General features: G+C 39.6%; 1 protein-coding gene across 3 annotated transcripts in view; it reads right to left on the reverse strand.

Moving 5' to 3' along the window:
- The window catches only part of PARP14 (poly(ADP-ribose) polymerase family member 14), a 65,123-nt gene that overhangs the window by 21,853 nt on the left and 29,058 nt on the right, over positions 1-14,212 (reverse strand). For all 3 annotated transcript variants that reach the window (XM_059920976.1, XM_059920975.1, XM_059920977.1), the window contains 4 exons: positions 13,717-13,884; positions 9,651-9,857; positions 6,358-6,957; positions 4,945-5,078 (listed from right to left, as the gene is read on the reverse strand). In XM_059920976.1, coding sequence (XP_059776959.1) covers positions 4,945-5,078; positions 6,358-6,957; positions 9,651-9,857; positions 13,717-13,884 — 1,109 coding nt within the window. The remainder of the gene's footprint in view (positions 1-4,944; positions 5,079-6,357; positions 6,958-9,650; positions 9,858-13,716; positions 13,885-14,212) is intronic.

Here is a 14,212-nt window from a genome sequence, read left to right on the forward strand (position 1 = left end):
TGGTCAGAATCTTCCAGTCCAGGGAACTCTCGAGTCTGACACTATTATTACCTGCCTTTATTGGGTTCTTCTTCTTTTTTTTTTTTTTTTTCAGTTTTGGGTTTCCCGTTTTTAATTAAGATACAGTTTGCGGGCTTCTCTGGTGGCACAGTGATTAAGAATCCACCTGCCAATTCAGGGGATGCGGGTTCGAGCCCTGGTCAGGGAAGATCCCACATGCCGCATGCACCACAACTACTGAGACTGCACTCTAGAGCCCGTAAGCCACAACTACTGAGCCCTTGTGCCACAACTACTGAAGCCTGGGCACCTAGAGCCCGTGCTCCACAACAGGAGAAGCCACCACAATGAGAAGCCCATGCACCGCAACAAAGAGTAGCCCCCGCTCGCCACAACTAGAGAAAGCCCACGTGCCGCAACGAAGACCCCATGCAGCCAAAAATAAAAATAAATAAAATAATTAATTTTAAAAAAAGATACAGTTTGCCCTCTAGTTCCAAGTCTCAGCATTATCATGTATTTTGTTGATCCAATTTATAATCTTAAATTTTATTTTTCCTTTTACCTACAACTAAGTTTCTAATCTTCAAACTACTTCCAATTTATTTCTATTTACTTTAAATCTTATTTATTTTACTCATTTTTAAAAGCCTTAAAATTTTATTCATACCGAGTTTTGAAACCATTCTTAATTTCTTAGTCCTTTTATTCTTGTTTCTCACCCTTTTTTAGTATATATGCTGCTGAGGTGAGCACAAACCCTTTTAAAATTTAATAACCACACAAAGAAAATTATTTCAAGTAATTTTGAACACAGTAATCTGAGTCTGTATTCCTAGTAGGATAAATTCTAAGCTTTACTTAGTAGGCTTATTTTAGCAGCAGGCTTCTGGCTATGATAGACTACTTGTATCAGACCAAACTTCTTGCCAACAACTACTAGAAGAGCTAGTGGGAAAAAAGTCTGTTTGAAGGCAACAAGGACTTTAGCCAAGTTCCTGGAGAGAAGGAAAGTGCAGAGTGAAACAAAGTCAGAAGATAATAGAATAACTTCTTCAAAGTGCTTAAAGAAAATAACTACCAATTCAGAATTTTGTACCCAGCAAAAATATCCTTCAAAGAATGAGGGTGAAATAAATTTTCAGACAAACTGAGAGAATTCATCACTACCAGACCTGCACTAGAAGAAATACTAAAGCCAGAGGAAAATGACCCCAGATGAGGCACAGAAATACAAGAAGGACTGAAAAGCAGTGGGATGAAAGGGTAAATATGTATATAAAATTATATACATATTATCTATACACACACACACATCTCAGTCACTTTGCTGTATACCAGAAACTAACACAGTATTGTAAATCAACAATAGTTCAATAAAAGTAAATAAATAAATAAATAAATAAATAAAAAGAAGCTTCTTTGATGCCTCACCTACAAAATATATTCTTGCAAAAAATATTCATCTGAATTTACCCAAGCCTTTCAACCTAACTCCAAGTTTACCAGAAATAAAGCCGATAGAGGAATAAATTAAATGACACCATGCGCAATCAGACAAATCTAGAATCTATAAGAAAACTGCTTGGATTCTTAAAAAAATCTAGGCGAGGCAGAGCCAGAATGTGGAACATTCTACAACACAACTAGCTTAAACTCTTCTAAAATTTCAATATCATGAAAAATAATGTTTAAAAATGCAGGAGTACTGTTCTATATCAGAAGAGATGAAGGAGACACAATGACAAAATGCAATGTGTGAGTCCAGATTGGGGGCAGGGGTTGGGAGGAAGTTATAAGAAAGCTGTTTTGAGCAACAGGGGTGATTTGAATATTGACCTTCTATTGGATATTATTATAAGGGATAATGATATTTGTGTTATTTAAAAGAATGTTTTTATTCTTAGGATACATATGCTATAATATTTAGGAGTGTCATGATATCTGCAACTTACTTTCAATTGTTTCAGGAAAAACAGAGAGAGTGAGGGAAAAAAAGCAAATGTTACAAAATTGTTGAATCTAGGTGGAAGTTCATGGGTGTTAAAAAATCTTAGTCACAAGACATGACAGTCATGGAGGATGACAGACCACCCATTTTTCATGTTAGCGCTTTTGCACTACTAGACACCTCCACAGAGGTGCCTTAAGTACAACCTAGCTCTGCTTTTACTGGGGTCATAGACTGGGATTTCACATAAGATTTTATTTGAAAAAAGGGTTTCACTACAAAAGGGTAGTGAAGTCATTTCTCTGGTGAAGGTCTGCCAACACACAGTAAGACTCCAGGGCTCACTGCAGACATTTCTGGTCAACTGGGTGGTCCTGCTCAATTTGGACTTGGCATCTCATCACAATGTGCCAGTCAGCCACTCCCAGAGGACTGTAATTGGTATCTTTAATGAAACTTATTGTCTCAGAACCAGACCATGAAAGAGCTGCGTACTTGAATTACATTTTCTTGGTACCACATATAATTGTTTTACTCAACATACAGGGATCTATCTATTTGGCAAGGTTATTTATTCTTCCAGTTTTATTAAGATATAGTTTATATTCATATAGCACTGTATAAGTTTAAGATGTACAGCATAGTGGTTTGACTTACATATATCATGAAAAGATCATCATAAGTCCAGTGAACATCCATCATCTCATATAGATACAAAATTAAAGAAATAGAAAAAAAATTTTTTCCTTGTGATGAGAACTCCCAGGATCCACTCTCCCAACAACTTTCACACATAATATAGTGTATGAAAGCACTGTTGATTATATTTATCATACTGTACATTACATCCCCAGTACTCATCTTAAACTGCAAGTTTGTACCTTTTGCCTACCTTTCATCCAGTTCCCTCTCCCTATACCCCCTGTCTCTGGTAACCACAAATCTGATCTCTTTTTCTATGAGTTTGTTTGTTTATTTTTGAAGTATAACTGACCTACAACACTATGCTAGTTCCTGTTACACAGCATAGCGATTCCATACTTCCATATATTTCAAAATGATCACCAAGATAAGTCCAGCCATGATCAGTCACCATACAAAGATATAATTATTGACTATATTACCCACACTGCACATTTCATACCTGTGACTCAGCTACTGTGCAACTCTAAGTTTGTACCTCTTAATCTCTCTAACCTATTCCTCTCCTTCCTACATTGAGGGATTAAAAAAAAATGGTATAAAATTTGATATTGAATTTATTGTGAGGATGATTTTGAAGATATTCTCTAGTACTTATTCACAGGCGAACTCTTTCAGGAGTCAGTCTCAGTACTGTGAAAAACTGTTGAGTCTTCTGATCAAATGCTTTGCTCTTTGATTTATGGACATTATGAATCTTATAGCTGAGTGTTTACTTCTTTGCTTTGTTTACTAGGAAGATCAAGGACAAATTTGAGGGCCTCCTCTAGTAACTATCTAGGACTTCATGTTATGTATTTTTGTGAACTAACAGTACCTCTGTAATTATCTTAATTTCCCTGCCCTACTTTTCTTTTTGTCCATATTTATGTTATCTGAAGGTATATCTTTGTAGGACACTTCAAATATTTTTTGAATTATTATGTAATAATAATAATATTATATGTATTATTAAGTACATGAATAAACAGAGTGGTGGCAGTGCAAATAGAGAATAAGAGAAAATTTGCAAAGAAAGACAATGCAGGCCTTACTGGCAGACTTGTTATTACAGATGAAGGGAAGGTACTCAAAGATCTCTAGCTTTACTCAGAAAGTGGTGGAACCAAGGACAGAAAGCAGGAAGGAAGGGGAAATGATGAGATGAGTTAGATTTTAGGGAAATTGATTTAGCAGACAGATATTCAAGTGGAGACTTTTTTAGGCCACTTGGGAACTCAAGTTCTAGAGCTTGAGTCAAAGATCCAGGTTGGGGCTTCCCTGGTGGCGCAGTGGTTGAGAATCTGCCTGCCAATGCAGGGGATACGGGTTCAAGCCCTGGTCTGGGAGGATCCCACATGCCGCGGAGCAACTGGGCCCATGAGCCACAGTTGCTGAGCCTGCGCATCTGGAGCCTGTGCTCCGCAACAAGAGAGGCCGCGATAGTGAGAGGCCCGCGCACCGCGATGAAGAGTGGCCCCCGCTTGCCGCAGCTAGAGAAAGCCCTCGCACAGAAACGAAGACCCAACACAGCCATAAATAAATAAATAAATAAATAATTCCCATTTAAAAAAAAAAAAAAAAAGATCCAGGTTGGTGATGTTGATTTGAGAGCAATCAACACTGAAATAATAGCTGCAGCCAAGAAGAGTAAAAACATTCCCTGGTGAACTGCAGAGACAGAATACCAAAATATAAATCCTGTGGGTTACCTAGGATTAGGGGTTTAGAGGAGGAACAGATGCCAGTGAAAATGAAAGGAGCATTAGTTAAAGAAGGAGAAGAAAGCATCAAAATAATACTGTCCTAGAAGTCAAGGGAGAAAAATAATTTCAAAAAGGAAACTTTCTAAACTAATGTTTAAAAGCAGAAGATGCCAAAATAAGGGAAATGAACAGGGAAAGGACCGCTGGATTATCAAGGAAGCAAGAACTGTTGATCTGTGAATAGTGGGGCAGAAGCACATAATCCTGATCTAATTTGCTAGTTATCAACTCCAACTTTGCTAGTTATCAACTCCAACTTTGGAGCCATATCTAGGAATTATTAGCTTGCTTCACAAAGTAAATATATATCTTTATTATTCTAATATATTACAATCTAATATTATATTGTAATAACTGACACAAGAATTTCAATGTCTCAGTAATCATAGTGACATGAGTAGAATCTAGAATTTAAAACCTAATTGCCATAAAATATTCTAATTCTGGGTAAAAAATGTGATAGGAAGTGAATGAAAATGTATTTATCCAGGACGATGATACCTCTATTTCCACCGTGTAGAAACTCCATGTCAGCGGAAGGCTTACCTTCTCTATGATGAAGTCTGCACAGGTCTCATTAAACTTGCTTGCCACAGTTTTGTATTCTGAATTATCAGGCTGTAGCTCAACCACACAGACCTTCTGCTGCTTCATATCGCTCCAGTATAAGGGGATCTCAACTGCAAAGTAGACATTTGAAAACTCCCTCGCACCTAGAAAGGCTCATCCGCATAGTCCACATTCCTGGTATGCTTTGAAAAACTGAGTATCATTTGTGCTCTTGTTTTACAATCTCCTAATTCAAGGTGTTCAAGAAGCCCCTTATCTTTCTAGAAGAATGTTTTCAAAAGGTGGACCACAGATAACCCACCTCAGAACCAACTATAACGCTTGCTTAAAAAAAACCTCACAGATCTACCGAATCAAAATCTCTGAGGGTGGAACCTGGGTACCTGCATCTTAACAAGTTTGATCATGCTCAGATTTGAGAACTGTTGGTGTAATATAACTCAGCTGCATATTCTGTTCAGTCTCTAATCTGTCATAATTTAATAATTTTACATATAATATAAATGATTTTCCTACAGTGTTTTCAATATATAGTCATTAATGTTTTGCTTACAAATGCATGGCTTTTTGCCAGAACTCACCACAACCACCAGGCCCTCCACATCTATTCTTTCATTATTCTTCACAGCATCCTGAAGAGTTGGGTGGGTGGGAGATTTTGCTACATGGCAAGTTGTGGTGGCAGCTCTGTCTCCCCGTCTGCTAAACAGAATACTGTATTTGACTTGTCATTTCCCCAGGGTTGCTCAGAGTCTGAGGAATTCGTTCACATTGATCTCTCAATGTACTGAAAGCCAATTTAGTAGTTTTCAGTGGGGGATTTATGTGTCAAAGGCAGGAATAGCTGACTACACAAGACAAGCATTCCCTTCTCAGGAATCTTGAAGACTGCTTCCTGATGTGTGTGTCAAAGAATCTTATCCTCAGGGCAGAGGAGCTAGTGACTTCTGGGAGAAGATCCTTCAGGCTCCCCATCCACTCTGGGTCATCAGTCACAGACACAGAGTGCCCACTCTCTGACTAGGCTGTCTTCAGTCTTTTGTTCTAGAAAGCCTTGGGCTACTTTACAGCCCATGGCTTTCCCTTTCCTGACAGAAGCAGCCATTACCTCCCCAGCAAAACTGGCTCCGGGAAGCTTGTAAACTGTAGAGATGAGAACAAATGCAACATTTGACTATTGTTACCATTAAGATAATAATGATCAGCTGTTGGGTGCACCCGTGCTGTATTTTCATGGCCAAAGTGTAAGGTCCTTCAGCTGAGACCAAGTTTTCTATTTTCTTCCATAAGGGTACTTGGATTTTATCTACTTGAACAACATTTTGATGTATGTACAACACACATCACAGGCATAAAGTAATGGACAACAAGCATGATAGTTTGATTCACCTTCAGGTTTTGTACGGCGCCCAACAGGTAAACTCTTTCCGTTTGCATCTGTAGCAATGTATGTTTCCAAGTCCACTGTGTAGCTCTGATGATTAATTTTAACATCAATTGTCTTTCTCTTTTGTTTCTTTGCATCCTCCAGTTGCATATTGGTAATTTTGTCAAAACTATGAAACTTGTTATCGTCCTTATATTGCCATTCCACAAAATCACTGGTACGATCTGCCAGGTATTCCTGTTCTTTGGACAATCTAACTCTCTTAATCATGTCCTCAATTGCATTTCTAACCTGTATCACATCTTTGGTAATTCCAGAAACCTCAATCAAAGGTCTTTCACGGTCCAAGGAAATGGAAATATTTAACTTCTTCTGAAGCTCATTCAATTCCCGATATTCCTTTACATCAAAGTTTTTGATACATTCATCTTCACTGGTGTAGGGACACTGTTCCTTTTGAATGAGATCCTGTATCCAGAAGAAGACTTTTTCTACACTTTTTACATTTTCACCACACACCTGAAAAACTGCTGATTCTGTTTTCTTTTCTAAAACCAAAGGAGTCTGTTTTGGGGGAGATTTACTTGAGAAGCCCAAGAATGCTAAAAAAGAAAAGAAAGGAAGATTAGCTCTTTCTTTCTTTCTTTCCTTCTTCCTTCCTCCCTCCCTCTTCCCTTCCTCCTCCCTCCTTCCTCTCTTCCTCTCTCTCTCTCTTTCTTTCTTTGTCACCATGCTGTACATTACAACCCTAGGACTTGTTTATCTTATAACTGGATGCTTTTACCCTTTTGACCAACTTCACCCATTTCACCCAACTCCCACCCCTCTGCACCCACCGGCAATCACCAATCTGTCCTCTGTATAAGTGCTATCATACAGTATTTGTCTTTCTCTGTCTTATTTCATTGAGCATAATGCCCTCAAGGTCCACACATGTTGTTGCATGTAGCAGGATTTCCTTCTTTTTTATGCCTGAGTAATATTCCATATACACCACATCTTCTTTATAATTCATCTTTCAATGTTTCCATGTTGTGGCTATTGAAAATGCTGCTGCAGTGAACATGGATTCCAGAGAGTGATTTCATTTCCTTCAGATAAATACCCAGAAGTGGAATTGCTGGATCCTATGGTAGTTCTATTTCTAGACTTTTGAGGAACCTCCATGCTGTTTTCCACAGTAGCTGCACCAATTTACATTCCCACCAACAGTGCATGAGGGTTCCCTTTTCTCCACATCCTCACCAACACTTGCTATTTCTTGTCTTTTTTTTTTTTTTTTAATCATTTATTTTCCCCTATGTTTTCTTCTAGGAGTTTTATGGTCAGGTCTTAACATTTGAGTCTTTAATACTTTTTTTTTTTTTTTTTTGCTGTGACACGTGGCATGTGGGATCTTAGTTCCCTAACCAGGGATCAAACCCATGCACCGTGCAGTGGAAGCATGGAGTCTTAACCACTGGACCACCAGGAAAGTCCCTTGTCTTTTTTTTTTTAATATATATTTTATTTATTTATTTATTTATTTGGTTGCACTGGGTCTTAGTTGCAGCAGGTGGGCTCCTTAGTTGCAGCTCACCTGCTCTTAGTTGTGGCATGTGAGCTCTTAGTTGCGGCATGCATGTGGGATCTAGTTCCCTGACCAGGGATCGAACCTGGGCCCCCTGCATTGGGAGCACAGAGTCTTAACCACTGTGCCACCAGGGAAGTCCCTCCCTTGTCTTTTTGATAATAGCTGTTCTATCATGTGAGGTGATCACTCATTATGATTTTGATTTCCATTTCCCTGATGATTAATGATGTTGAGCACCTTTTCATGTACCTATTGGCCAGCTGTATATCTTTTTTGGAAAAATGACTATTCAGATACTCTATTTTAAAATCAAATTGTTTGGGGTTATTTCTATTGTTGTATGAGTTCTTTATATATTTTGGATTTAACCCCTTATCAGATATACGATTTACAAATATTTTCTCCCATTCAGTGGGTTCTCTTTTCATTTTGTTTATGACTTCCTTTGCTGTGCAGAAGCTTTTCAGTTTGATGTAGTCCCGCTTATTCATTTTGCTTTTGTAATTTTAGTGTCAAATCTAAAAAGTCATTGCTAAGACCAGTGTTGAGGAGCTTACCCATATGTTTTCTTGTAGGAGTTTTATGGTTTCAAGTCTGTTTGTTCTACTTCAGTGAGAAGTGCCACTGGAATTTTGATAGGGATTGCATTGAATCTGTAGATTGCTTTAAGTAGTATGGATATTTTAACAATATTAATCCTTCCAATCCATGAGCATGAACTATCTTTCCATTTATTTGTATCTTCTTCAGTTTCTTTCATCAATGTTGTATATTTTCATGATACAGGTCTTTCACCTCCTTGGTTAAATTTATTCCTGGGTATTTTATTCTTTTTGATGCAATTATAAATGGGATTGTTTTCTTAATTTCTCTGTGATAGTTCATTAAAGATTAGCTATTTCAAGTCAGACAGAGAAAGACAAATACTGTATGACCTCACTGATACGCAGAATCTGAAAAAAAAAAAAAACTCACAGAAAAAGAGATCAGATTTATGGTTACCAGGAGGTTGCGGGGTGAGGGTGAGAGGAGATTGGAGAAAGGCGGTCAAAAGATACAAACTTCCAATCACAAGATAAATAAGTACTAGGGATGTAATGTACAGAATGATGACTGTAATACTGTGATTTATAAGAAAAAATATATTTGGTCAGAATGACCAAATATTTTTCTCATATATACAGTATTTGGCTTGTGATTGGTATCTGAAGCGTAGGGCAGTCTTGTGGCACTGAGCCCTTTACCTGTGGAATCTGATTCCATCTCTGGGTAGATGATGGTCAGAATTGAGTTGAATCCTCAGACACCCTGCTGGCATCTGAGAATTGCTTGTAGGTACAGGGAAGCCTCCATACACACATTGGAACTGGGTCCAGAAACATTCTTTAGTGACTGTAGTTAACACTACTATATGATAGATATGAAAGTTGTTAAGAGAGTTCTTGTCACAAGGAAAAATGTTCTTCTTTTCTTTTTTTACTTTCTCTTTTTATTGTATCTATGTGAGATGATGGATGCTAACTAAGCTTATTGCGGTATTCATTTCACAATATATGTAAGTCAAACCATTATGCTGTATACGTCAAACTTATACAGTGATGTATGTCAACTATATCTCCATAAAGCTGGAACAAAGCTAATAAACTACCAGAAAAAAGAATAGCTATTTCTCATGTGACATCAATATTAGGAACATGTATTTCATAAAAATGAACAACTCACATGAAATTTTAGACATCATAGGCTGCTGGGGAGAAGGCTGAGGTCCTTCTCTTTTCTTCATGTTGGCATAAAACACGTCCAGTACTTGAGGCAGAAAGATAACAACTTTAACTTTTTTCATAGACTGGACCAATCCTTTCTGAATAAAGTCTTCAATGGCATCAATTATGGCTGCTGCAACCTTATCTGGATCTTGTTTGGCACTTCCTAGAAAGGTAAATAATAAAAATGATTGGGAAAAAAAGAGATCCAACTGGATTTGAAAAAGAAGACCCAACTGGAAAAGGCCGAGGAATAAATTAGGGATTCTGATTCTCAGAATAAATTCCCACTCCCCAACTCTTTCATCACCATGGACTTTTCTAAAATGCATCAGCAGACACCCTTGAAGTCCTAGATGCAATGGGGAGTTTTTGTTCCAGGATATCAGGAACAGCCCAACAATGAACAAAGGACCCAGAAACATAACTTGATGTCTGATATCTGTTATTTGCTCTATTCAGCTGATCCCAGCTCACTATGTTCCTCTGTGTTACAGAGCACAGTTAACCTTTCTTGGCTCACTGGTGTCCTCAAAAGATCCACAAAAGCAAAAGAAGCTAATGTATGTTGAAATATCATGCTCTTTAAAGAGAACAGGTCTTCCCTGGTGGTACAGTTGGTTAAGAATCCGCCTGCCAATGCAGGGGACACAGGTTCGAGCCCTGGTCCGGGAAGATCCCACATGCTGCAGAGCAACTAAGCCCATGTGCCACAACTACTGAGCCTGTGCTCTAGAGCCCGCGTGCCACAACTATTGAAGCCCGTGCCCTAGAGCCCGTGCTCTGTAACAAGAGAAGCCACCGCAAAGAGAAGCCTACGCACCACAACGAAGAGTAGCCCCTGCTCGCCGCAACTAGAGAAAGTCCATACACAGCAACGACGACCCAACACAGGCAAAAAGTAAATAAATAAAAGAGAACTAATTATAAATAAATTAATTAATTTAAAAAATAAAGAGAACAGCATTATTTTTTGTTCAGTCATTTCTTAACTATTACGTATATATCCTTATTCTCTCAGATGTCTTTGGGGACCTGATTTAAACTGAGCTAATTTCGTAAGACACCTAGAGCCATAAGCTATTTGTTATAATCTATAATTCTTTGCATACAAGTTATCCATGAGCCTCCAAGAAGTTTTTCGTCCCACGGTCACTGTGATTTTAGTTGACTTTCAGGGTTCAAGGTTGCCACCTGAGCAAGGTCTTTTCCTATTTTAAGCATGCTCCATATCTTGTTTCTCAAGCCTACTGGCTAGGTAAGATCATGAAAAGTTCCTTGAAAAGGCTCACGAAAAGCCATGGAAGCAGTTCCATATGAATAGCAGCTGTCACATTGCAGGGTGGGGAGTGGGCAATGTGAAAGTCCTCTGGCCAACTTGGTGTGATAGACAAAGGGCCTACTTGGGTTATCCCTGTTGACAGTGCCCGCTATTACTGCAGAAAGGAGAGCAGACCTCTTTGACTTGGCTATGGAGACAACTGTAGGAATGTAGACAATCCCCATATAAAACTAACCTAGAGGGTTTGTGCAGGTTTTTTCTTTTTATTAGATGATCAGGGAAAGAGGGAAATTCTCCATTGCAATGCTGTAGTTATTCCATGCTATTTGGAAGAATTTAAATGGGAATGTTCAGATATATTCATTCACTCTCAATAATCTAAGCACTTGGGACACAGAGGATGTGATATGTGGGGATGAACAGGTGTTCAACAGGTGAAGTATGGAAACCTGAGGGAAAGGCTACGCCAGACAGAACTGTGTAAAAAGTGTGATATGTGAACCTGGTGTGTTCAGGGGAACAGGTTTGTTTTTGAGAAAGATAAACGGGGGAGGTAGGGGGGTAGGTGGAGGAGGCACTGGAGCAGGGAGCCAGGTCTAAACAGGATAATTTAAATAAAGGTTTAGGCAAGAGACAAGAGCTGAACAAAGAGAGGAGGCCAGAATGAAGAGCTGGGTGTAGGGATTGAGGAGATATTTAGAAAGTAAAGTCAGCAGGACCAAGTGGCCAACTGGCTTTATACTTCCCCTTTGTTCCCCGTCTTTTGCCACCTACAACCTTCACGTGTATTTCATAAGTCCCATTGCACTGCAGTTGTTTGTTGACATGTCTGTGTCTCACAAAAGGCCAGGTGCCCCTTGTGGACTGGACCCTTTTCTTAGTCATCTTTCTATCCCCACTGCCGCAGCTCAGTGCCCGGTACATAGCAGACACTCAGTAAATATTTAATCAAACTAATTAATAAACTAATACACATAGGAGTCATGAAGAAGGTAGAGTCAAGGATTCTAGATAGAAAGTGATGTTTTTAACATGCTCAGGGATATAAGAGGAAGGGCAGGTGTGGGGGAGAAGACAATGAACTGGAGTTTGGAGTTTGCTTTGAGCTTGAGGTACTTGCAGGTACCAGTGAGTACCCATTCTCTCCCCTCAAGCCTGTGAGGAACAGGGAGAGGGCTTCCTTTACTGCCAGCAACTGTCTCAATCACAGTCTCAATTCAACTCATAATCACCACTAAGCGAAAAAGCTCCCCATCTGTTAGTCTAAGGGCCTGCTCAGGTGGTGATAGAGACAGGTAAAGAAGATGAGGAAGGAGAATTTGCTAACTTTGATTTATTTGTGCAGACCAGCAATACAACCAGGTCAGTGGAAAAAACAACAGGTTTGCAGTAACCCAGAAATAATTATACAAAACTAAAACTGCCTCATTTCCTTATTTCTTCTTTGACTCCACCCAGGGACTCCCTTGGGAAGGTCTGTGCCACCCTTAGGCTGCCTGCTTTCTTGGCACAAATAAAGTTAAGATGGAAACACAAGACAAGAGCTCAGAGGAAAAAGCAGATGGAGATAGAGACTGGGGAATCATTAGTGGGTGTCCATAGAAAATGATAGATGATAAATAGATAGATAGATGATACATAGATGATAGACAGATAATACATTGGCTAATCTGCTAGGATTGAATGATACTACAAGGGGAATGAAAGCATAAAGGGAACATAAATTATACTTTCAGAAACAGAGAACTAAGGACACATAACATTCTATGTGGGAACATTAAGAGGAATGAAAAATAAGAGAAATCAAAGTATGGGAAAGAGAATTAGAAGAAGGCCCAGAAAGTGACAAGGATGGTTAGGTTTATTAAGGCTAAACTTTTGGAGGGCCTAGAATGCCAGTGTGAGACACTCAAACTTAGATTCCTGAGCAATGGAATGATTAATCCAGTGCTGAGCCTTCTCTTTCTGGGACAAGTCAGCTCCATCCCACTTCAAGCCTGAGAGTATTTGCCTCCCCTGAGCAGCTCTCTTAAAGGAGACCGAGCAGGAATCCCTGATTAATGCACATGACTCAGATTGCTGGGCAAAGAGCTCAAGGAGCACCACCTTACAAATGATAAGCCCAAAGCACCATCCTTATAAATGAAGACTCATACAATCATTATGTAGTTTAAGGAAAACAAGAAACTTCAAAGAGGCAGGCAGGCTGAAAGGAGGAAGGTGGAGAGTTTCTGACCCATGAGAACCCACTGGATTCTGGCGACTGAGAGGTCACGATGCCCCATGGCCAGCCCACTGTCGAGGAGGCAAGAGAAGACGGACAGCCATGCTGTCTGAGAGTCGGCCATGGGGAGGCAAAAGTCCGTGCACTGATGTTTCCATGGAGAGGGGATGGAGGGGAAGTCAAAGACTAAATAATGGGGGATGTGTAGAGGATGGAAAAGAGAAAGGAGCTGATGAAAGCAATGAGAGATGGACTTTCTTTCCTTTCCCCTCCCTTCCTCTCCCTTCCCTTCCACATTAGAAAGCACATGTCTACTATCCCAATACTCTCTTCAGTTTTCTTCATTTTTCCCTTTTTTACTTAAACTACCCACAGACTTTGCTCCTTCCCTCGGGGGCTGCCCTGGCTTGAGGAAGCTGCCCTGATGTAGACTCAGCAGTAAGTACATTAGCCATCAGCACCAATCCAAGGGAAACTAGTCATCTTGGGATTTAGCCTTGACAGCCAAAGGCTACAAACCTGTCCCGATGGCTGGGAGGCAAACGGACGAGTAATTCTGCTTTTCACACTCTTGCAAAACACAGGAAACCGATCTCTTGACATCATTTCCACCAATGACGTGAATAATATTCTTGCACTTCAATAATCCACCTTCGGTAATTATATAATCTCTGTGGCCCCCTTGAGCTGGGAAACACAAGACAAAAAGATGCAAAATTAGATGCTGAACCCACTCTTTTTAATACATCTTTATTGGACTATAATTGCTTCACAATGCTGTGTTAGTTTCTGTTGTACAACAAAGTGAATCAGCCATATACATACATATATCCCCATATCCCCTCCCTCTTGAGCCTCCCTCCCACCCTCCCTATCCTACCCCTCTAGGTGGTCACAAAGTACCGAGCTGATCTCCCTGTGCTATGCTGCTGCTTCCCACTAGCTATCTATTTTACATTTGGTAGTGTGTATATGTCAATGCTACTTCACCCCAGCTTCCCTCTCCCCCTCCCCA

Source organism: Balaenoptera ricei, chromosome 4, assembly GCF_028023285.1.
Source record: "Balaenoptera ricei isolate mBalRic1 chromosome 4, mBalRic1.hap2, whole genome shotgun sequence".
Taxonomy (NCBI): domain Eukaryota; kingdom Metazoa; phylum Chordata; class Mammalia; order Artiodactyla; family Balaenopteridae; genus Balaenoptera; species Balaenoptera ricei.